The sequence below is a fragment of the Notolepis coatsorum genome, assembly GCF_963971535.1.
Source record: "Notolepis coatsorum genome assembly, chromosome: 15".
Lineage (NCBI taxonomy): Eukaryota > Metazoa > Chordata > Actinopteri > Aulopiformes > Paralepididae > Notolepis > Notolepis coatsorum.
The window spans coordinates 34968096-34993943 of NC_140179.1; the positions used below are offsets into that span (position 1 = coordinate 34968096).

Sequence of the window (25848 nt, forward strand, 5' to 3'; positions counted from 1 at the left end):
AACTGTCTGTAAAGTAAACTATGGATGAGTCGGTCGCACTAACCAGTTGAGCTAACGTTAACAGCGTTCGTTCAGCTGTCAGCTGTCACATGGAGGCAACACGACGTGCGCGATAGGGCGAAATGGATGGGTCAATGAATGAGCACACTGTGCGCACCCAGTCCTCGTGGGAGTTGTAGTATTATGTAGTATCACCTGGATTGACTTAATTATTGCCGATGCCTTTTGTAGACTACAATGTTTTTTTTTCATAGAAAAAAAGTCACCCGCTACTGTGGCCGGTAGAATGACAGAGTTACCCGCCACAGCCGAATTTTACCCGCATTTGGCGGGTGGCCGGTGTTAATGTCAAGCCCTGCTCACAAGCATCACGACACCGGTTCTAAAACGATACCACGGACGAAAACATCAGGACGTAATGGAGTATAATATTAGATGATTTAAATGTATTTGATTATTAAAATAACAGAAAGTATTTTGACGCTATTATTGAAAGATTAGTCTGTTACGGCTGCTGAGCTAAATCAGCTGACACTGTTGACACGCCCACTACACAAAGCTTGCACACACACACACACACACACACACACACACACACACACACACACACACACACACACTCACACACACACTGCTCCAGTCACTCAACTCATAATAAAAATACAGTACCCGGCTAATATTCTAAAAGTATTGATTGATTGAAAACTTTATTAACAGATTGCAGAATGGGTACAATACAGTACAGCTCAATACACACAATTGTTAAGGGGATGCAGACCAGAGAAAGACTTTCGTCTTGTTTACATCAGGGTCCCCCATTTTCAATTCATCCATACTAATAAAATGGAGTATTGGACTGTTTTTAACGACTGGGTAGCGCGATACTTTTCTAGTATCGGTGTATCCTGCAACACTACCTTCAGCTAAGTCTAGCATTGTGGCTGCATTCTCATTAATCTCCAATTACTTGAGTACTACTAATACATGCGAGTACTCGATCTGGGAAAACATTACTCATTCCCATACTGTGTGTGTGTGTGTGTGTGTGTGTGTGTGTGTGTGTGTGTGTGTGTGTGTGTGTGTGTGTGTGTGTGTGTGTGTGTGTGTGTGTGTGTGTGTGTGTGTGTGTGTGTGTGTGTGTGTGTGTGTGTGTGTGTGTGTGTGTGTGTGTGTGTGTGTGTGTGTGTGTGTGACTCCGCACAACATCTCGTTATTACGGCTGTCATGCGCTTTAAGATGTGTTCTAAAAATGTATTTCCCTAAACAATTACTCAAGTAATTCATGCGAGTACTCGATCTGGGAAAACATTACTCATTCCCATACCTAGTGTGTGTGTGTGTGCGTCCGTGGTGTGTTATCAGTGCACGGCTCCTCGGTGCACAGCCACTGTCCCCCTCGCGGTCTCTCTCTCTAATTGGTTCAAGAGAGGCCTCCACGCGGCCCGCAGCCGCCTGACGGAAACCCCCACAAAGGTTAATGCCACCCGACAGCACGTCGCACCGTCTCAGGAGCCGCTCGCTACCAGGTCAGCATCTTCCCACAGCTCGCTGGAGAGCTTCAAAGGGGGCTGAATTTACAGTCGGGAGTTAGCCCCCGTATCTCAGACACAATGTTCCCACAGAACACCCTCTCCCACCCTCTCTCTCTCTCTCTCTCTCTCTCTCTCTCTCTCTCAGACTCTGAGAACACACCACGGAGCGCCTGCTTTATTGTGTATGCGGGGGTGCTACATAACGGGAGTGAGGGTGGGGAGGGGAGGGGAGGAGGAGGTGGTGTTTAGGGAGATGGAACGATTGGCCTTCGATGCAACCCCACCCCGTCGCCGCGTCGGACAGTGAAACGATAATAATTAGCCTTCAGATGAAGATCTACAAGTCTGTTTTTTTAAGTTTCAGATGTGGGATGTTTTTCACCTTAACACTTTCCCGGCCACTTGGATGCGTCTAATCTCACGCTAAACGGCCAGCATTTCATAATAGACTTGCACAGTCCGTGGGGCTGTTTGTAGAGCTAAATCTATACTTTATAGTATTGCTATCTGTCCATTCTCATTGTCAATTGAGACCATAAACCGTCCCTTCAAAATGGCTTAAAGAAAAAAAATTTCATCAATACGTTCTCATTTTATAGCGTCTTGAATAAAAGCATTATAAGGGATTTCGGCTAGGATATTTCCTGGAAGGCGAGATGCAGGCCGCTAAGCTAGTAACGTTAAATCCAATGGCATTTCGGATATACAGAAGCTACAGTTAAAACTCAAACTGCATATGATCGGTATTGATGGTCCACCATGAATGCATGAGGGGGGGGGGGGGGGGGGGGGGGGGGGGCGGGGAACGTTGTTTCTTATTATTGATTACCAATAACCGTGTTAGCCTCAGTAGCCACATTCGTTGACCGGGTGGATGGCTATCAAAACAATGCCTGATCAGCGTGTAATTTACGTGAAAAAGATCTTACTGTGGGCCGGTTGGATCCCCCAGAGCATTTCCCAGTTATCGATCGCCATCTGGTAGATCGATATGTCCATTGGCTGATGATATATTCCTTTACTGCATAGTGAAATCCGCGTCCCAAAACGTAATCCGTGTAACAGGCTATAGGCATCGTTTCAGGTTAGTAGAAAACTACATTGGAAATCCAGAAAAAACAAGACAACTTCTGCCACAGGGAACACTGCATTATCGAGATAGCGCCCCTAAGAGGATCTGGCCGGTAATGCACTTTTTTGAATTCAAAGAGTAGGGTACTTCTGCAGTGCCGCTCGGTGACCTTGAGTAGGTTATTAAAATGGAATAAAAGCCAAAACAACCTTGCCACGGACATGTCCGTGGTTGGTCCTTTAAGCATGGCGCCGAACCACGGATTTATCCGTGGCCTGTCCCGAATGTGTTAAAGTCCCCATGAGACGGCTAGCGGAAGGCTATTAGATTATTAGATGATTATGCGTTTCCTGTAAAAACAAGAAGCTAGGGAGGGACTTGTTGTGGATGTTGATTGGCTCGTTTACAGTAGCCAATAGCGCTGAATGTTTAGCTCCGAAGGGCTCTGGGATCTAAATGTCCGCCTTGTACATATATATTCTCTGCGTCGAAGTGGTTATGCTTTGGCCCTCTTTCGAAGTGGGTTATGCTTAGAGTTTGGAATCAGGGCTGGTGGTCCATCGCCCTGCTCTAAAGATAAACTCTAAGCATAACCCACTTTGAAAAGAGGGCCAAAGCATAACCACTTCGAAGCAGAGAATATATATATGTACAAGGCAGAAGAGCCCATTGGAGCTAAACCAATCAGAGAGGGTCTTCGCTGTACGCGGGCTAGCCAATCAGAGAGCGTCTTCGCAAACTGCGGCTACAGAAAAAAACCATGTGGTCGACCTGTTAGCTAGCTAAGCTAATGTTAGCGAGTAAGCTAACATTGAACATTTGTTCAATTTAGTTAAAGAGGCAGAGTGCTAGCTCAGTTACAATGTGCTGTAAATGTCATTCTAGAAAGATTTTTGAAATATTGATATCAAAGACGTGGTACGGCGTCTTTGGCAGAATGAGCATGGCGGGGAATGACGTGGTACGGCGTTTTTGGCGACCATAGTGTTAAACACCGGGAGTTATTATTAAACAACAATGGAATCAGAGTAGTTGCATTCGTGTTACAGAAGCTATATTGAGCTAATCGGGAGGCTACTGTGATGCAATACACGATACTAACTAGAGATTAGCGTCACATAGCTGGCCTTTTTCTGAAAACCCAAGCACGTATTGTTCCATAGCATATGCCTTCAGTTGATCATGACAAATCCTCTCTTACCTTGACGATTAAAAAGCCTCCATAATTTAGTAAATAGTATCCCCATGGCTGGTGAGCTGTAGCCAGCCAGCTAGCGTTGATGCTATTCAATGCTAACAACATTAGCTAATAGCTAACCAACTAAATACAATAAGACAGTGGTATCCTGAGGTAACGTTAAATACAGACAACGTTAGCTACCCGAAATGACTGGACACACACACGGACAAGTTAAACATCAATCAATTAATTTATTACAACACAGGTAGTTTGAGCTGCCTCCGACCGCACCACCGGGCTATTATATTATATACGGCTTTGAGCTCTCTCTCTTTCTCCTGCCGATTAAAATCAACAGCTCCTCCTCCTCCTCATCACCGGCTGCCTGTGAAGCTGCACTTGCGCCGCGGTGTGTGTGTCTCCTATCCGTTGAAAATTAGCGTTGGCTCAAACTCACAGAACCGGACACACAAGTTATAGAAAACAACGATCGACAACACTTCCGGTCGGTTTTCAAAATAAAAGAGCGAAAAACAGGAAAGACATTTATTTTGTAAATTTGTGGCACTCACTTATTATCTTGAGACATTTTCGTTTTTACGGAAACCTTTTTTTAAATGAAAACTAAACGAAAACGAAAAAGATCAAAATCGTTTTAGTCTGGACAAGGCCTAAAGCGCAAAGAGCGATACCACTGATTACCGTTGCTACCTCAGCTAACATTGCATAAGTTACATTTCAGTTTAAGTTTCATTTATTTATTTCAAACCATGCAACCTGTACAATACAAGACAACCACAAAATAGTACAATAACCACCACAAAACAATACACTTAATGGTTTGAAAAGGGGGATGGAAGAAGCTAAGCTTGTGAATTTCCATTCCCCACACCCTGACCATCAATTGCTATACATACAACATGTAACATTGCTCTGTTTCCCACATTCCCCCGACATCTCAACAAGACAATGAAGACATACATGAGTCTAACTAGTTAATACATATTCTATATTCCTTTTAATGCCAAACGTCATGTTCTCCCTCCTCCTTATACCTTTCCAATATTCCTTTTTTTAAACTGGTTTATGTTTTACTCAGTTTAACCGCCTCGTAACATACGTTACTACCATTAGCATTAATAGCTAGCTAACGTTGGCTACTATCGATACGTCAATATGTTAACAGTATGTTACTCACCGGAAATCTGCACAAACAAGGTTTGTCGGAAACTGCCAATTTGCTTCTCCTTTATCGATTGGGTTGTTTTGCTTGAGATAGTTCAGATGTTCCTACAGCCCTATGTTCCCACAGCCCTATGTTCCTACAGCCCTATGTTCCCACAGCCCAATGGTCTCACAGCCCTATATTCCCACAGCCCAATGGTCTCACAGCCCTATATTCCCACAGTCCAATGGTCCCACAGCCCTATATTCCCAGAGCCCAATGGTCCCACAGCCCTATGTTCCCACAGTCCAATCGTCCCACAGCCCTATATTCCCAGAGCCCAATGGTCCCACAGCCCTATGTTCCCACAGCCCAATGGTCCCACAGCCCTATGTTCCCACATCCCAATGGTCCCACAGCCCTATATTCCCACAGCCCAATGGTCCCACAGCCCTATGTTCCCACATCCCAATGGTCCCACAGCCCTATGTTCCCACATCCCAATGGTCCCACAGCCCTATATTCCCAGAGCCCAATGGTCCCACAGCCCTATGTTCCCACAGCCCAATGGTCCCACAGCCCTATGTTCCCACATCCCAATGGTCCCACAGCCCTATATTCCCAGAGCCCAATGGTCCCACAGCCCTATGTTCCCACATCCCAATGGTCCCACAGCCCTATATTCCCAGAGCCCAATGGTCCCACAGCCCTATGTTCCCACAGCCCAATGGTCCCACAGCCCTATGTTCCCACATCCCAATGGTCCCACAGCCCTATCTTAACATGGATACACTGGTAATGGTTATTTGCCTGATTAAAATTTTCTTTTCCATTTTGCTAAATGTCATGTTTTGTTCTTTTTATTATTATTAATATTGTCTTCTCTTTTTTTTTGCACAGGTCAGACACGAAATTTGACTCCGGATCAGGTATGTTCATCACCAGAGATGTTTTATACATTGTGACTGACAACTAGAATACCTGAGGAACAATGTTACACTGTGATTAAAATGTATTGTCATCATACAGCGCAAGTACAGTACAACGAAAATAAGTTTGGCATCCAACCTGAGTGCAAATGTAACAGTAAAGTGCAATAGTAATATACAATGTACAGGTGATTAAACTGGGTATAAAATATATAACTTAGTACTACTGAGTATAGTGCTAATCAGATGTATGTACAGATTTGTAGTATTAATATGTACAGTGATACAGGTATAAAGACAGTATGGTAGTAAGTCATACTGGCCAGCAGTGTAACTAGTAAGAGTATAGTACAGAGTATATGCACAGATATAGATATAATATCTACAGATATGTAAAAAGGATTATATGCAGGTATGTACAGACACATATGGATATATATATATGGTAAGAATAAATATATATTATATACGGTATATACAGCATTATTGTACATGCTATCATACAGAGTTATATGGGTTATATGCAGGTGTATAAAGGCCCTCCCATAGTCGAGCTGTCATAGTCGAGTGTGCCTCCGCGTACCAATTTCCTGTCTCGCGCCAGTTTACACCATTTTTCCTGTCGTCGTCATCCGATATCAAAATAAAGAGTATGTTATCTCCGTTTCCAATATTTTGTTGTGTAAAACTGGCAGTTTTACACACTTCATTTAGAAAAGCCATTCAAACGTCTCAAGTTTCTTCAGATGATGAAAAAAGACATGGTCCAAATGTATATGAATTGGAATGGGTGACGATTAGCGATAGTAAAACGAAATTTAGCGTCATCTACCTGCCAACGTTTTACCGGACCAATCCTACCCATTTAATCATGATCCTGCCCTACTCTCACTTGGCACGAGTGTTCAGAGTAAAATGCAGATCGGCCCGCGCTTTGAGTATGTTCCGCTCGACTATGCGAGGGCCTTTAGTTGTAACGGTTGTACTAGAGTCAGAACCCAAATGCAGACACAAACGAGACGAGGAATCAGAAAACCCAATGGGGTATATTTATTCCATAGAGGTAAAATGGTAACCAGGTTCTCAGACAGTCCAGGGAGCAGGCGAGTAGAAGGGTAGTCAGGCAGGCGGAGGTCATACATGGAATCCAGGACACGAGGACAGGGAGAGGAGCCAGGTAGAGGACTGTGGGCGAGGAGGACAAGACAGGGTTAGACACGGCAAAGCGGGTAAGGGGTTAATACAAGGACGAATACTGAAATACTACGACTGTCTAAATAGGTGGAGCAATCAGCAGGCAGATGTCAATCAGCTGCTCCTCTGGTCTCCACACACCTGAACCCCATGCCTGTACTGTAGAGAGAGTAGACAGGAAGGGATAGAGTGGGGGGAAGTCAAGTGCGTACAGGGGACGGGAAGCCTGGAGGCGTGGAGGTACATGACATAAGTAGGTATATAGAAGGATTATATGCAGGTATATTATATACAGATATGTATATATATATATATACATATGTATGTATGTATGTATGTATGTATGTATGTATGTATGTATATATATATATATATATATATATATATATATATATATATATATATATATATATATATATATATATATATATATATATATATAGGGCTGTCAAATTTAATGCTTGGAGATTAATTTAAATGATTTAAAGCGTTAAAAAAAAATTATCTAGATTAATCTGGAGTGAAACAGTTTCAACGTTCTGAACTTTCAGCAGTATCTTTGCTTGTTCTTTTTTTGCATTGACTCATGCTCCTTTTTGAAAATCATCTGACATGAAGATGGAACACATTTTTGTTGTTAATATGATTTATATTACTGGTAGTTCATACAAGACATTATCGTCCTCTCAATCTGCACTTTAACATAGGCCTGGGTTGTTTTTATTTCTGTTAGCGCCGCGGATATAAGAAATAGGTCTTTAAAGCTGAGTCAATGTTGAACATTTGTATTTCACAGGAGAGAAACTGTATTCAAAGATCAAAGAAAGCTATTAAAATAGTATTTGAATCTAAATATACTTTCTTTGTGTTAATTCTACATTAATTCCATGATTTTACTCAAGTAAATATCTGTTACAAGCTTCGGTCTTAAAGGAAAACTCCAACATTTTGCGAAATTAGCTTATTTAACATCTTCCCTGGAGTTAGAAAAAAAGTTACATACCTTTTTTGTCTCTGTGCGTGCATTTAGCTTAGGGAACAGTCGCTCCGTTAGCGTAGCTTAGCTTCATCACTGGAAGTGGGGGGGTTTTGCAGCCTGACGTTCCCTAGTGCCCTACAGTCACCAAATACACTCCAAATACAACTCCAAAACGTTCCTGTAAACATGTTGTGACCTGTGTATTTACCACGTGGAGAAATAAAAAATTATTGAATTCGACAATTACGTTTTCTAAGCAGATATACTCTGAACTATTTTTTGCCGAACGACTCCTCTCTGCGTGCAGTCAGTGGTTTCTATGTGGAAGCCGTGTCATTCATTCAAAGGATCCGAACCGATTGAAGTTTATGGATACCATGACTTAAAATCCTCTTACCTTGATGATTAAAAGCCTCCCCAATTTAGAAAACAGTAATCCAATGGCTGGTATTGATAATATACTACTAACTACTGGACGCTCGGAGCTAACCGGAGCTAACACAGAACCGGACGGTCACTAAAGCAAATATAATGACTTCCTTCTGGGGGGTTTCAAAATAAAAGAGAGACGTCTATAGCAGCGGAATTCTTTTATTTTGTACATTATCTAACGTTAACACGAACCTAAACTAACGTTACAACTAACCTAAAGTTAGTTTAGGTTCGTGTTAACGTTATATAATGTACAAAATAAAATAATTCTGCTGCTATAGAGGTCGCTCTTTTATTTTGAAACCCCCCAGAAGGAAGTCATTATATTTGCTTTAGTGACCGTCCGGTTCTGTGTTAGCTCCGGTTAGCTCCGAGCGTCCAGTAGTTAGTAGTATATTATCAATACCAGCCATTGGATTACTGTTTTCTAAATTGGGGAGGCTTTTAATCGTCAAGGTAAGAGGATTTTAAGTCATGGTATCCATAAACTTCAATCGGTTCGGATCCTTTGAATGAATGACACGGCTTCCATGTAGAAACCACTGACTGTGCGCAGAGAGGAGTCGTTCGGCAAAAAAAAATTCCGAGTATATCTGATTAGAAAACGTAATTGTCGAATTCAATTATTTTTTATTTCTCCATGTGGTAAATACACAGGTCACAACATGTTTACAGGAACGTTTTGGAGTTGTATTTGGAGTGTATTTGGTGACTGTAGGGCACTAGGGAACGTCAGGCTGCAAAACCCCCCCACTTCCAGTGATGAAGCTAAGCTATGCTAACGGAGCGACTGTTCCCTAAGCTAAATGCACGCACAGAGACAAAAAAGGTATGTATCTTCTTGTCTAACTCCAGGGAAGATGTTAAATAAGCTAATTTCCCAAAATGTTGGAGTTTTCCTTTAAGTAGAAAAATTTGCTTTTTAATCTAGATTAATCTAGATTAATTACAGAAAATTGTGAGATTAATTAGTAAAAAAATATGAATCTATTGACAGCACTAATATATATATATATATATATGCTATACATATACGGTGTATACAGCACTATTGTACATGCTATCATACAGAGTTATATGGGTAGTTATATAGTATTGTGAACAACCGGTCAGCAGGAAGGGTACACCCCTGGCAGCTAAGGATCTGTAGGATTGTTCATCGAACAGTGTTGAACTTGAGTGCTACAGTCTTGAGTGCATAATAGTATAGACATAATATTAGCATTGTATGATGAGCTAGTCAAGATGAGAAGCACGTTCAGTCACAGACTCATACCCGCCCCCGACACTCAACTAACCGCCTTGGCCAGTCCTTCATACCAGCGGCCATCAGGCTCCACAACAGACATCTAACTACTAGGAGCTTCTTGTCTGACTCCCACCTAAACGGACAATATATAATGCATACATACCTTATGCATACCGCACCTTACGTGTATACTCTATACTTACTTAAGCAGAGCATATTTTAGCATTTTTAGATTATATATATTAGATTAGATTATTAGATTATATATATATTGTAATTATATTTATTGTAGGGCAAATATAACAGAGGGCATACAGACCCTCATCTTGCACCTTGACCTTTTTACACTGCCTACTTGCCCATATGCGCATGTCCAGAGTTAATTATATTGTTATATTGTTTACACTGCCTATTTTTATTCTATTTTAATTTTCACTTCTCCACTGTACTATAATTCTATGACCTGTATCATGTCTTCTACTACCTGTACCCCCCCCCCCCCCCATGCTGCTATGATGCCTGGGGATCAATAAAGGAATATTGTTACGATTGGAACGCTTTGATCGCATGATGTGGTGTGTGGAACCCAGTTTGCAGCAGACAACGGAGAGATACTTAACACTTTGCCGCCCAACCACGTATAAATACGGGTTTCGAATCCATGCGTTGTGGACAGAATCACGTATAAAGCCGTGGCAAGTTGTTATTGCTTTTATTCCATTTTAATAACCGGCTCAAGGTCGCGGATCGGCACTGCATATATTCCCTAGTCTGTGAAATCGAGAACGTGCAATACCGGCCAGATCCTCTTAGGGGCGCCATCGCTCCACTGCAGTATGCCCTGTGGGCGAATGGATGACTTTTTTTTTCCCTTTCAATGGAGTATTTTAGTACCCGGATCCTGAACCAGCATCATGTACCGTGGATTACGTTTCGAATCGCAGATTTCACCATGGAATAAGGGGATTTATCATCAGCCAATGGACATATCGATCTACCAGATGCCGATCGATAACGGGGAAATGCTCGGGGGTATCTCACCGGCTCATGGTAAGATCTTTTTCACATAAATTACAGCCGGATCAGAGCTTGCTATGATACGCAACCAGCCGAGCAGCGTATGTGGCTAGTTACACGACCACTGTTATTGGTAATCAATAATAATAATCGAGGTCCACCGCCCCCCCCCCCCCTTTGATGCATACATGCTTTGGGACAGTCCCGATGATATGCAGTTTGAGTTATTTCTTTAGCATATGTAAAACGGAAATGCTGTTGAATATAACGTTAGCAGCTATTAGCCCTATAACTAGCCTTCCAGAAAATATACGAGACAAAAATATAATGCTTATATTCACGGCGCTATAAAATGACAACCTATTGATGCATTGTTTTTTCCCTTTAAGCCATTTTGAAGGGACGGTTTATGAACTCAATTGACAATGAGAATGGACAGATAGCAATACTATAAAGTATAGATTTAGCTGTACAAAAAGACACCGGTCTGTTTACAAAAGCTGGTCCTCAACCACTATAGTAGACGCATCCCAGCGGTCGCCAATGTGTTAACAGGAAGCAGGAGACGTAGTGATGATAATAAGGCTTTACTTAACACTTTGATTGCCTAAGGCTAAATTCATGATATACCATAGGTTGCCAGCTCTATTTGTCTATGGAGAAGTTCCCCTTCTTTGCAGGGCTATAACTTTCTAAATTCTATTGCTAAATTGCCATTATTAGGGCCCATTCAATGTCCTATATGTATTGTTCAGGGTGTATGAACGTTAAACTTTTTCATTCACATATTCATACTAAAATATGATCTAAAGTATAAGTATGTTTTCATCTCTTTCTGCAGCTTTCTCCAGAACGTGATTTATAGCCCCAAATGCATTATATTGATGATCAAATACAGTTTGATAGCAATCGGCGCGATATAAAAAAATCCAACTGGACGGACTTCTGGAAGTTACTACACGTCATCTGATGTTGACCGGATGGGCGAGGGGGCGTTTATAATTCCGTGGGCAGCGTTATACCATTCATCTAATGTGGGTAAAATGTTCATCATAGCAGTTAGTGTCGAACACGGAAATATTACACGCTAAAACTCACCCCAGTCTCCGCGGGCCGTTGGGCGATCAGCGTGGGGTAGACAGTTTTCCATTATGGGATGTAGAAATATCCGGTCCATTTCCAGCTTGTATAATAGTATATATGTCCAAATCATGTTGTTTATCGAGTTATTGGCAACGGATCGCTATGTATTGTGACGAGCTAGAGTGCCGGAACCTATACTGAGTGCCCGGAAGTAATATGGGTGAACAGCACATCGTCCAAGTAACTTCCTGTTTGGCGATTGCGCCGATCGGCCACCAGATGGCGCTCTTGAACCGCTAGAGTGTTCAGTGGGGCTTTTTGGTGGGTCTCAGGCCAGCGGATGGGAAATATGAATCCGATCACAGATTTTTGAAATATTGATATCAAAGACGAGTTACGGCGTCTTCGGCAACTTGAGCATGGCGGGGAAGGACGCCTAAACACGTCTTCCGGCAGTTAAAGTGTTAAAACAGAAAACAAGGAACACAACTGACAACAACGGTAACATTAAACAATGAACCAGCAAGTGTCTGCTGGCCCACAACACCTAATATACAAACACTAATTAGAGACAGAGGGTAATTACAAACAGGACACAGGTGTGGTAGACAGAACTAACAGAACACAGAGCACACTGGGGAAAACAATAACAATTGAACAAACTGAGACCATATTTACAAAACACAGACAGGGGAACACAAGTCTAACAAAATGGAAATAACAACGACAACATAGACAATGAACATAACAAACATAAATGGCAGTAAATAATGTTAATCAAGTGAGTGAGCTGATGCCAGAGCTGCCACATCTGGATCAGCCCACCGGTTGGCAATGTTGTAGTATGAAGGGGTGTATGGACGGGGAGTTGAGACGGTCCGACACCTAGGGGTGGGACGATACATCGATCCAGATCGATATATCGATCTATTATCAATAATCAAATAGGATCGATGCAACGTAAAAAGATCGATTCATATTGCGATACTTATTTTGAAAATCCCATCGTGAGCATATCCGCCCCCGGTCGGAACAACAACATTAGCTCAGCGCAGCTCAGCGTGTGTAGACGTTAGACAACATTGCTTCAGAGTCCGCCTATTTTGCCCGAAATAAGTGCCTGTTGTTTTTTTCCCCACAAGGGGTCAAATGCATCTAACATGCTTTCCATCCTCGCCATTCCTTTATGCCCACGTCGCGTTAAATACCGAAATTAACGTTGCGTTAGCGTGAGCTAACTAAGCTAAGCAGCTAACCAGGAGAGGAGAGAGGAGAGGGGACTTGGGAGGGGTGGGGGCAGTCTACCTTTCTGTGGGGGACTGGGGGAGGGGCTGTGTGTGTGTGTGTGTGTTACTGAGGATGGACAGATAATGTTGATATTTAAACATGAATACATAATAAATGTATTCATGATCATCATGCAACATAAAACAATTGTAGGAAGTTTGGGAGAGGAAGGGGTTTTAGCTTGCGTGTTGTGAGTTCCAAAACATTTTACTTAAAGTTTAAAGCTCAATATATAAAAAGTGAACAGGAGGTCTATTTGTATTAAAAACAATATATTGTTTTTCATTTAAATGTCTGGAAGAGCTCAAAAATAAAAACATCAATTGATATTTCCGTAGCCTTAGTTGATCTAAATGTGACTGATTGTGTTAAATGGGCACATAATATCACCTCATATCGATCGCAGGCACCTGAATTGAATCGTATCGTATCGTGGCAGACTTTGTGATATCGGCAAATATCGTATCGTTGTCCAAAGAATCGATATCGTATCGTATCGTGATGAAACTGGTGATTCCCACCACTACCGACACCTGGACCAGTCGAACCGGGAGAAGGGTTGCCGTCCGGTCCCGCAGGACCGGGGGAACCCTTACAGAATATCTTATCTTATAGTAGGTAGTAGTATAGGGATAGTAGCATAGTGCGTAGTAGATGGTAGTAAAGTACATAATAGTTTTTTTTTTTTTTTTTTTTTTTTTTATTATTATTATTATTATTATTATTATTATTATTATTATTATTATTATTATTATTATTATTATTATTATTATTATTATTATTATTATTATTATTATTATTATTATTATTATTATTATTATTATTATTATTATTATTATTATTATTATTATTATTACCCATAACTGAATATGTGATTCAGGCCTCCTTACAGGTAGGGGCTGTGCAGGTCACCCCGTCAACATAAGAGAGAGATTATACCGTGCTCCCATGAGCTTTCTTTTTTCACGTTATTATTATACAGTGGAGAGCCCAGAGCTTGACCTCACTGCTCTCTCTTCTGCTTGATTGCAAGGACGAGTTTTGCTCCCAATCGACCGTCTTAACAGCTTCTAAGAAAAGAGAGAGAAGGGGTGGGAGGAGGAGGGCCTCGTTAATCTATGTGAATTACACCTCTGATGTGAGGTATCTGGGTGACTTAAGAAGATTAAATTATTTCCAGAGAGTCGTTTTAACGTTTATCTGCGTATTCGGCAGATAGAATTTATTGTCTGTAAACATGTGGGCTCTGTCGTACTAATCCCCAGGAATCTTTTTTTTTTAATTGCGGCTGTTCGCCTCATGCCACAATTAGGACATACCTAAGAAGTGGGGTCGGGCCGTGATGTCATCCAGGAAATATGATGAATGTAAACCTGGGGGAGGGGGGGGGGGGCGATGACATCCCAAGGACGTTTAATAAGACACGTTCATTGCACACAACATCCACATGCACACACTCACTTTAAACATTCACATTTAACATTCACTTTAGACACTTTAAACACTTTTTAAACATTACACCATATATTTTTTTTATCTACTTTTTCTCCCATTTTTCTATTTTTCTCCCATCCCAATTTCGTATCGTCCAATTCTACCCTCCCCTGTCTCGAACGCTGTTTGGCCATGCCTCCCACAAGCCGGCTGTAATGTGGACGAAGCCATACATTGCACGAGTCCCCTCCGGTACTCGAGGTAGCAGCCGTCGCATCTTTTCACCTGCACAGCGCGATCTTTCAGCGTCGGGGGTCTGCGCTTTGGAGGGACGCCGCCCCCGTCGCTTCCTGATTCTACTGCGCAGGCGCACCAACCGACCTGTAGGAGTCGCTGTCCACAACGTCCGATCCCCACCCATCAGCTTCCCACCCCCTAATACTGCCAAATGTATTAGTATGAACGACCAGCAAAGCTGAATGCAATGCGGAGAGCTGGGCTCAAACCCCGCCTTGCCCACTGCACCACCTAGTCGCCCACATTACACCATATATGATCTATTCATTACAAAAATATTTCGGCTACCTCTTCTACCTCATTTTTGTATTTTGTTCTTACATGGTCGGGGGGGCACCTTGCATGGTTGCCTCCGCCGTCGGTGTGTGAGTGAATGGGTGAATATGAGGAACAAATTGTAAAGCGCTTTGGATAAAAGAGATATATAAATGCATTTAGGAGCGGAAATTCTTCTTCAATGCTCCAACGTGTCACAAACGGGTCAATTGTGACAAATAGGGAGTCCTAGGGCTGAGCCTAAATGTTCAAACCTTTGTTCGTTACATTGGCAGTAAACATTTTTAATACATTCTTTTCTTTTTTTAATAATACTTTTTTGTATGTGTCTATTCATTCTGTTTAAACCAATGGGGTTTTTCTTCGCAGTTGCAGATAAAGATTAGGCTACACTAATATTATAGTATTACAACTGATGAGTTATATTCATTAAAGAAAGTTGATTTAATAAAAAATGTAAATACTAATTTAATCAGATTAATCACTATTCAAATTGAGGATTTAGTTTGAGGATATTTATAAAAAAAAATAAAAAATGAACATCCGTTCGAAAAACCCTGACGAAGTTCGAATCCCAAAAACAGGCTTCGGGGACAGCCCTAGAGTCCACACGTGAAAGCAATTGAACTATATCCTTTATTTAATCCTATATAACAAACAATAATTAATTTAAATGAATATGTATGTATAAAAGTGTAGTGGTGGTGCGGTGTGGTGTAAGTAGGAATAGTATAGTTCACAAAGGGTGTTGGATAACCTGTTCATGGAGATGGAGAAGCAGACCGAGGGAGTTAGACAGGGACACATAAATACTAGGGGTGGGGGGAAAAATCGATACGTAGGAGTATCGCGATACTTTGCGTGGCGATACTGTATCGATACAGGAACGCCAAGTATCGATATTTAATTATTCATTAAAAAAAAAGATTAAAGTTGCATTGTTCATTTCAATACCTGTAATAGTACAGTAGTCCACACACACACACATGTGCATTCAGTTAAGTTGGAATATGACTGTAATACAAACAGTTCAGTTTGTCAAGTACATGCAACACAGATTACAGTGTTTACATCTGTCTGCTTGAGAAAATACCATGTTCTGCAATAAAAATGATTGAAGTGAGATGAACAGACGGAACTTTATTTTATTAGATAAAACATGTTGACAAAGTTTTACTTTGCAGTTGAAAAAAGGTAATAAATAAAATTTGATAAAAAAAATGTAAATAAAAATAAAATTCCGCAATACTCAACGTATCGCGATATATTTAGTATAGCGATACTATCGTATCGTGACGCAAGTATCGCAATAGTATCGTATCGTGAAGTCTCTGGCGATTCCCACCCCTAATAAATACATATGCAGCTCTCACTGCCCAGGTGAGTCTGATTAGGCTAACGAGCCACCCACTCCACCATGCTCCCTGAGAGGCAGCAGACTCGCCAATTAGCAGGTAGAGTGGGGGCCGTCACAAAAGCGCTGTCACCGCGTCACCAATCGGCACAGTAGCCCAGTGTGCTCGGTGGTCTCAGCACCCGCTGTGGTGGTGCTTGTACTCTGCTTCACCTTGGTGGCCACATGGCACCCGCTGTGATGGTGCTTGTACTCTGCTTCACCTTGGTGGCCACATGGCGCCCCTGTCTGGTGCTCGTACTCTGCTTCACCTTGGTGGCCACATGGCGCCCCTGTCTGGTGCTCGTACTCTGCTTCACCTTGGTGGCCACATGGCGCCCCTGTCTGGTGCTCGTACTCTGCTTCACCTTGGTGGCCACATGGCGCCCCTGTCTGGTGCTCGTACTCTGCTTCACCTTGGTGGCCACATGGCGCCCCTGTCTGGTGCTCGTACTCTGCTTCACCTTGGTGGCCACATGGCGCCCCTGTCTGGTGCTCGTACTCTGCTTCACCTTGGTGGCCACATGGCGCCCCTGTCTGGTGCTTGTACTCTGCTTCACCTTGGTGGCCACATGGCGCCCCTGTCTGGTGCTCGTACTCTGCTTCACCTTGGTGGCCACATGGCGCCCCTGTCTGGTGCTCGTACTCTGCTTCACCTTGGTGGCCACATGGCGCCCCTGTCTGGTGCTCGTACTCTGCTTCACCTTGGTGGCCACATGGCGCCCCTGTCTGGTGCTCGTACTCTGCTTCACCTTGGTGGCCACATGGCGCCCCTGTCTGGTGCTCGTACTCTGCTTCACCTTGGTGGCCACATGGCGCCCCTGTCTGGTGCTCGTACTCTGCTTCACCTTGGTGGCCACATGGCGCCCCTGTCTGGTGCTCGTACTCTGCTTCACCTTGGTGGCCACATGGCGCCCCTGTCTGGTGCTCGTACTCTGCTTCACCTTGGTGGCCACATGGCGCCCCTGTCTGGTGCTCGTACTCTGCTTCACCTTGGTGGCCACATGGCGCCCCTGTCTGGTGCTCGTACTCTGCTTCACCTTGGTGGCCACATGGCGCCCCTGTCTGGTGCTCGTACTCTGCTTCACCTTGGTGGCCACATGGCGCCCCTGTCTGGTGCTCGTACTCTGCTTCACCTTGGTGGCCACATGGCGCCCCTGTCTGGTGCTCGTACTCTGCTTCACCTTGGTGGCCACATGGCGCCCCTGTCTGGTGCTCGTACTCTGCTTCACCTTGGTGGCCACATGGCGCCCCTGTCTGGTGCTCGTACTCTGCTTCACCTTGGTGGCCACATGGCGCCCCTGTCTGGTGCTCGTACTCTGCTTCACCTTGGTGGCCACATGGCGCCCCTGTCTGGTGCTCGTACTCTGCTTCACCTTGGTGGCCACATGGCGCCCCTGTCTGGTGCTCGTACTCTGCTTCACCTTGGTGGCCACATGGCGCCCCTGTCTGGTGCTCGTACTCTGCTTCACCTTGGTGGCCACATGGCGCCCCTGTCTGGTGCTCGTACTCTGCTTCACCTTGGTGGCCACATGGCGCCCCTGTCTGGTGCTCGTACTCTGCTTCACCTTGGTGGCCACATGGCGCCCCTGTCTGGTGCTCGTACTCTGCTTCACCTTGGTGGCCACATGGCGCCCCTGTCTGGTGCTCGTACTCTGCTTCACCTTGGTGGCCACATGGCGCCCCTGTCTGGTGCTGATTATGTAACACGTGGTTTGATATTATTTGGCCGCATGACGTGCACTTTGTGGGCAGGTGGTTGTACGTCTCTCTGGTGTCTATTTGAGCCGTTTAAAACAGCCTACTTGTTGTTTTATAAAAATTGTAAAGCGCTTTGGATAAACGCTGTTATATAAATGCAGTGCATTTACCATTTCACCATGATTTGTAATTGATCCGTGATTTGATAGCCTGTTTTTATACTAACAAACGATATTCATACAAGGTAGTTATCTTGAATCGACAAATCCATTATTCATAAAGTCCTGCACATTAAAATGTGTAGATATAGTTTACATAAAAACATTGAAGATCATTTTTCGTGCTAAGAGTAAGAACCTACCAGCTTGTATTCAATGTCTCTTTCAACCACAAGAAGGAAAGTATAATTTAAGAGGGTTGTGTATTCTTAAAACATATAAAAAGGTAAGAACTAATGTAAAAGCTAGATGTGTTTCAATTTTGGGAGTTAAATTGTGGAATAGTCTTAGTGACGGGTTGAAGTTGTGTACCTCTCAGGGGAGATTTAAAAAGGCCCTGAAGGATAAAATAATTCAGGAGTACAGTTTTGAGTAAAACATCAAACTCTTAAACTTAAAGAAAAAGAAAAAATAATTATATCTTGCAGCATATTTAAAATTGTCCTTTCTTATATTAAAGTATATTTAGTTTTTAAGAATGGTAAAGGATAGGCAAAAATAAGCATGTGCTTCAGCCTATTCCTTTTTTCGGTCATTAAGTTTGGATTTTGTGTGTGAGCTTACTTTGAATATGTACATTTGTGATTTTTTCTTTTTTTCTTTTCCTTTTGAAAGTCCACACATGTTTTTTATTTATCTGTAAACAAAGACCGAAAATAAAACTATTCATTCATTCATTCATTCATACTGGTTTGAATAAACACAGTGATTGTTTTTTTTTACACTTTTTGCTAATCAAGAGTGTGATGCATGTCAATGACCTGGGCCTCGAGCACCAAGCTCGCTCAGCCCCCCCCCCCTTCCCCAGCCTCCCTTCCCAGTGACTGCTCCTAAGGAGTCCATTGGACAGTGACCGTGACAACAGGGGGAGACAGAGAGGCATGTTTCTGAAACACTGAAACATCTGTAGGGAGAAACGGGGTGACTCGCATCAGTTAAAGCCCCCCACCCCCACCTAGCTGCCTTTGCCATAAAACGTTCTTAAAAAGAAGCGTTTGCTAGCGCGTAACAAGCGCTCCTCAGCTTAAGAGTCCTCAGAACGTCGCGGCTACAGAGCCAAATAACAAGATTTTATTTTCTTCTTTACTTTGCACCCTGTCTGTGGTACTGAGCAGCAGATGGGAAGAGGGGGGGGGGGGGGGGGCTGCTTAGTTCATATATACTAAATTTCCTGTTTTCTTAGATCTCTCCCCACACTGCCCCATTCACTGGGCCAATGGCCTGGCGATAAAACACCATTAGATCAGTGCCTTAACGATCCACTGGGATTCTCCTGCACTGACTCATAGGATTCCTCTATTCCCCCAAGAGCTTCCTGTGTTTGACTGGAATTTCATGGCTTTGTAGTTGTGGCCAAGCACCCCCACAACCCCCCCGTCCCGTCCCCTCACAAACCGGGGGAGAGAGCGAGAGCGAGGGGTAGACTGCGAGGGCCACAGTTATTTTTTCTTCTTTTCTCCCCCATCTGGGAGTGGGGGGGGGGTGGGTGGGGTTGGTCTGCGTGTCTTACCACAGGGAGCTACAGTAGGCCCCAGCGTAGCACTCCTGTTTTTCCCACCAACGAATCTGGGATCTGCTGCTGTCCCGGGAGCCGCCTTCATGCCGACACCTCGGGTCAGACCTTTTTTTTTTTTTTGTAAACCTCACATTTCCAACCTTTTTATCCGTGTATTCGATGCAATCCACGTCGTGGCATTTGTCACAGTGGTGTGTGTTACAACTGATGCACAGCTGCTGTACCCTCAACCCCCCCCCCCCCCCCCCCCCCCCCCCCCATCCCTCTCCGAAACCTCACATTTAGCCGGTGTTAGTATTCTGGACGTGGTCTCCACCATCAGGGGCTCTTGCCTGTGTGCAACGACCAACAGCATGTTAACCGGTTCAATACTAAACAGTACACCCCCCCCCCCCGCTGCCCCGGATCACGGTAACATGGTACTGTTTAGTAATGAACCGGTAAGATGGTACTATTTGGTAATGAACCGGTACCATGGTACTGTTTAGTAATGAACCGGTAACATGGTACTGTTTAGTAATGAACCGGTAACATGGTACTGTTTAGTAATGAACCGGTAACATGGTACTGTTTAGTAATGAACCGGTAACGTGCTGTTGGTCGTTGAACTCGGGGTGAAAGGCGGGATGACACCAAAAGACTGGCGGAAAACTGTGCGGCTGTTTATTTTCTCCTTTCGTCTCGCTTTGTTTTCAGAAACCATTTTCAGTTTGGTTTGTGGTCTGCAAAAGCTGCTGAGAATTAGGGAGCGGGTCGGGGGGGGGGGCGGGGGTATGGGGGGTGTTACAGTCAAGGGTATGTCAACATTCATATCGCCCTCCAGTTGGGACGTCTCAATTATCCTCTCTTTTTGTGTGGATGCACGTCTCGCAGAGGCATGCTGGGAAAATACGCGTTTGCGTTTGTGCTACAGTGCCGGAACCAACGCTGAACTAAATGTACGTTAAGTGTTAGGTGCTGTAAGTGTTTTTTTTTCTTTTTCTTTTTGTTAAAATGAGTGGTCTACATGCTAAAATAATAGCTCTACATTCCGACAGCCAAGTAAAACACATCTAGGGTTCTCTCTCCTGACTCCTGATTGGATGAGGTGGGAACTGGATACCAGGAAATGTATTTTGTGTTTACTGCAGAGCAGGAGGGACCGGGAGGCGTGTACCGGTTCCGCAACAGTAAGTGACTTCCGGGTAGGCCTGATTGGCCCCGACAGGCACGTGACGCGGCAAACTCAGGACGCGCAACGAGGCTGCTGAGAGCTGTCGCGCGGAAATAGGCTGTCTATTGCCATTCTCTAACACAAACTCTAACCTTAACCAGCTCCTTAACAGCGCCTAAACTTAACCGTTCTAACCTTAACCAACTCCGAAACAATGCCTAACCTTAACCTTAACCTTAACCATGCCTAACCTTAACCATAGAAAGAATATTGCCATTCTCTAACACAAACTCTAACCTTAACCAGCTCCTTAACAGCGCCTAAACTTAACCGTTCTAACCTTAACCAACTCCGAAACAATGCCTAACCTTAACCATGCCTAACCTTAACCGGCGAAAGAATACATGTTAAAAAAAAAATCACGTTAAAAAAAATAAATTCGATGGGATTCGAACTCGTCAACAACGGACCGCAGGATCGCAGGACCGCTGCTCTGCGAGGTGAGCTAAAGCGCTGAATGAAATGGAAGGATTTGGACGGTTACATCATTCCGCAAGCTCTGCCGCGTGGCAGAGAAAGTTGCGCGTCACGTGCCTGTCGGGGCCAATCAGGCCTACCCCGGAAGTCACTTACTGTTGCGGAACAGTTACACGCGACCGGGAGACCCGTGCTACTGACCAGACACTCTATATCAGTGATGACTGTCTGAATGTAGAGCTACTTAGCACTTATCTTAAAGGCCCACTTGCAGGTTAAACCCTACTCTTCAATTATGGGTAGTTTACATCATTGGTATCTATTTTCATTATTTATTTTTTTCCATTTGACGCCGGAAATTCCACTCAGAAAGGGTTAAAAATGTCCATGCACGAATAAGCTTATCAGACGCTATCAGTGCCGTGACGTAGGGCTGGATGGTATGATCTAAAATTGATATCACGGTATAATTTGAAGCATAGACGGTAACGGTATATATATCACAGTATATTAATTTACTTAAAATGTCTATATAAATGCTTCTGAAGGGGTAAAACACTCATGGCAGCTATTACTGTACTATTGTATTACTAGGACATATTTCACCTAGTACAGAGGTATTTTAAGAACATTTATTGTGCAAAAATGCAATAGAAAAATGCAAAACCTTTTCTCAAGTTACTTCCATCTCTGAAAAACACTTTTTTCATGAAATACAATAAAATCAAGTGGCACAAAGTGAAAATAAAAACTACAGCAGGACAGGAGGTTTCTTTCCCTCAAACACAATAAAACTCCAACATAACTTAACTTCAGTGTACATGTTTGACAACGTAGGGAGAGCGGGATGTAATAGGTTTGAGTTTGAGGTTTGAGCGTCCTAAGTTGCCGCAGTTGATGATGTCACACCAGGATGTCATTGTCAACACAGAGTTGGAAACGGGAGCAGCCTGATAGATAAAGCGATATAAAGAAACAAATAGCCAATAAATGTGAAGTTATCTTTGAACCTCTGTTGTCAAGCCTCGTCAGTATACCCCCCCTCCTTTCCTCACTAATGGAACTGGTGCCGCGGAGTCACGTTAGAACGTAAGCTTAGCGGCTAACGTTAGCCCCGTTGCTGCGCTAAAGCAAGTCTCCTCTCAGCCTCCTTAGCCAAATTGAAATGCCAAAACTATAAGGCAAGGTCTGTGAGCAAGTGGATAAAAACTCAGTACAATTAAACACTATGCAACGACCACTGCAAACGTCGAGTGAATCGTCAAGTAACATTAACGTCATTGCTACTGCTGTGACTAGCTGCTCTAGTCCAGGGGTTCCCAAACTTTTCAGGCCGGGACCCAGAAAATAAGGCGTCAGAGAGCCGCGGCCCAATGCACATCGTCAGGCTTTTTTTTTTTCTTTTTTTTTTGCCAGGCGACTGATTTTTTAAGCCAAATATCACTTCAATCCTATTAAGTTAGTTCAAGTTAGTTATTAATTTATATGTGCTATTTATGAGAGGGCTAACTTGTTGCAAAATAATAATGATAATAATAATAGCCTCATTAAAATACTATTGTTGCTTCGGTTGTTTTCAGCGTTTTATGTGCATAATCTGTTATTTAGTTTGAAATGTTCGTTGAAATAAGTAGATTTTTCATTTTTTGTTTATTTATTAAGTTAATATAAAACCATATAGTCACATTTTAGAATACAATAGAATAGAATTTTAGAATACAACTAGAAACACTGTCCTGGCCTGCTTCTAAGTTCAGTGGCCTGACTTTTTTTTAAATCATCTCGCGGCCCTCCCGTGGCTGCTCACGGCCCACCTTTGGGTCGCGACCCCGACTTTGGGAACCGGTCACAAGGTATGAAGGTATAGTTAAAATCCATACCGTAGCACAAATTCATACCGTTTATACCATTTATACCGTCCACCCCTACCGTGACGTCACTGCAGGTAACTTTCCCCTACTTCTGATCCACTACAATGGAGTTTGACGAGTGCAGAAAGCTATTTCCTTGATCCAAATGGACGCCTTACAAGACGCAAATGGGTTTAATCGTCGGAGAGACTTTGATGGACCAGCTACAACTGCATCTTTGGTTGAAACAAGGTAGTTATAAGGTTTTTAATGTCGTAAAAAAAGAACTACATGTACCACTAGGCAGCCTGTTGTTCAGTACAGCAGCGCTATTGGTCTGTTAGGCTGTCGCCTTATGCCTTATCCCCGTCCGGGTCATAGTACCAAGCTGGCTATAAGGCCCTGGCTAACGTTAACGTTACCCCGCTAACGTTAGCATTATGTCTACTAGGGATGTCCCGATCCGATCACGTGATCGGGATCGGGGCCGATCACGTGATTTTCCGAAGATCGGGATCTGCAAAAGAAATTATAATAATCGGGATTTTTTTTTTTTTTACTTATTTTTTTTTATTCAACAAACATGACCATGTTCACGTCTTAAACTCATACTGAGGCCTTAGTTTTGGTTTTAAATTGCATATCATCATTCATTTATTTATTGTCACAGAGCAGAAGAATTTTGCCAAAACAAACCAATAGTATCCAGCTGCAGAACGGCAGACCAGCCACACTCTCAGACCCAAATAAAAAAAAAATTATATATATATTTTTATCCCAATTTCTCACATTACATTCACCCTGAATGTTGACGTTATCCAGGTGAAAAGTTAACTTCATTCAAGTGAGGCATTGCAATCCTTGACATAAATCATTTGATGTATAATTAAATCAAAGGAAATGCGTTTGGGTCTGAGAGTGTGGCTGGTCTGCCGTTCTGCAGCTGGATACTATTGGTTTGTTTTGGCAAAATTCTTCTGCTCTGTGTGACAATAAATAAATGATGATATGCAATTTAAAACCAAAACTAAGGCCTCAGTATGAGTTTAAGACGTGAACATGGTCATGTTTGTTGAATAAAAAATTAATTAAAAAAAATAAATAAAAATTAAAAAAAGAAAAAAATGATCGGATCGGGAAATATCGGTATCGGTAGATACTCAAAATCACATGATCGGGATCAGATCGGGAGCAAAAAAACGTGATCGGGACATCCCTATTGTCTACTGTCGTGAACCATTTTAAAATCGGGGCATGTAGAAGAGTTTGGGGAACGAGTAAAATGTGCAGGTCCTCTTCTCAGACCTGTGGGGCAAAGCACTGCACACGCATCATGCCGGCTAGCAAGCTACACGTCACGGCATGTTGATAGCACAATAGTAGCCCCTCGGATAGCACTCGGTGCATTACAGTCACGAAAGGGGCTAACACGATAGCTAACTAACGTTAACGTTACAAGCTCAAACACCTTATAACTACTGTCCATAAGTTCCCTGGCAGAATACTTTGTTTGTGAGGACAAAGGTATACAAAGAGGAGAGAACCATTTTAAATCGGGGCATGTTAGGAGTTTCGGGATAGCCGGCTAGCAAGCTAGCTAACTTAGCTACTAACGTTATATACACAATATGTACAACGACACAATGATTTACATTAGTATTTACAAATATGGTAACGTGGTTGTGGCTTTTACAAATAGTGGTTCGCTTTAGAGATAAATGGCTATGATCACGGAGCAATAGTGTTAGGTGAAACAGAGACTAGCTCCTCGGCTAGTAGTAGCAAGAAGGCTCTCTGCTTCCTGCCACTACCTGCCTGTGATTCTCAGAGCCCCTGCTGCCCTGTACCTGCTGTGACGTCATCATTAAGATGACACACGCACGTTATGAACCATTGATTAAAATATCCACGTGCGTGGTGGTTGTGGAGGACAAAATAAAAACGCCAAAACTGGGTCAATTTCGAAAAAAGATTTCCCCCTCTGGCCTAGTCACATTGTTTATTGAACAAAAATACAACATGCAAGTGGGCCTTTAACACTTTGAGTGCCACGGACGCGTTTTGTCGTTGGTTCATGCCGACTGTTGAATGCCACCAACGCTATATAGCGTTTGTTTGTCGTATTTTTTTTTATTAGCGATTTGAATTCATATTTCATCAATCGAGCCTCACACTAGTGCTGCAGACTGTCTCTGAGCTCCATTGGGGAAATACCGCCCCCTATCATCTCTCCGGATGGTACTGCACCCCATTGGATTAGACTGATGCGGGGGGGGGGGGGTCCAGCCTCCTCATTTTACTTTTCCGTCAAGCCATCTGAAGAGACCGAAGTGATCGCCGAGCCGCAAAACAACGTGGAATACATATTTACAGTACCCAACGCTGAATCAATAAACGCGATCGATATTTGGAAT

At 43.2% G+C, this 25848-nt stretch overlaps 1 protein-coding gene across 4 annotated transcripts in view; it reads left to right on the plus strand.

Moving 5' to 3' along the window:
* Positions 1-25848, plus strand: part of msrb3 (methionine sulfoxide reductase B3) — a 92342-nt gene that overhangs the window by 51268 nt on the left and 15226 nt on the right. For all 4 annotated transcript variants that reach the window (XM_084330257.1, XM_084330256.1, XM_084330259.1 and 1 more), the window contains one exon: positions 5850-5878. In XM_084330257.1, the coding sequence (XP_084186383.1) occupies positions 5850-5878 (29 nt within the window). The remainder of the gene's footprint in view (positions 1-5849; positions 5879-25848) is intronic.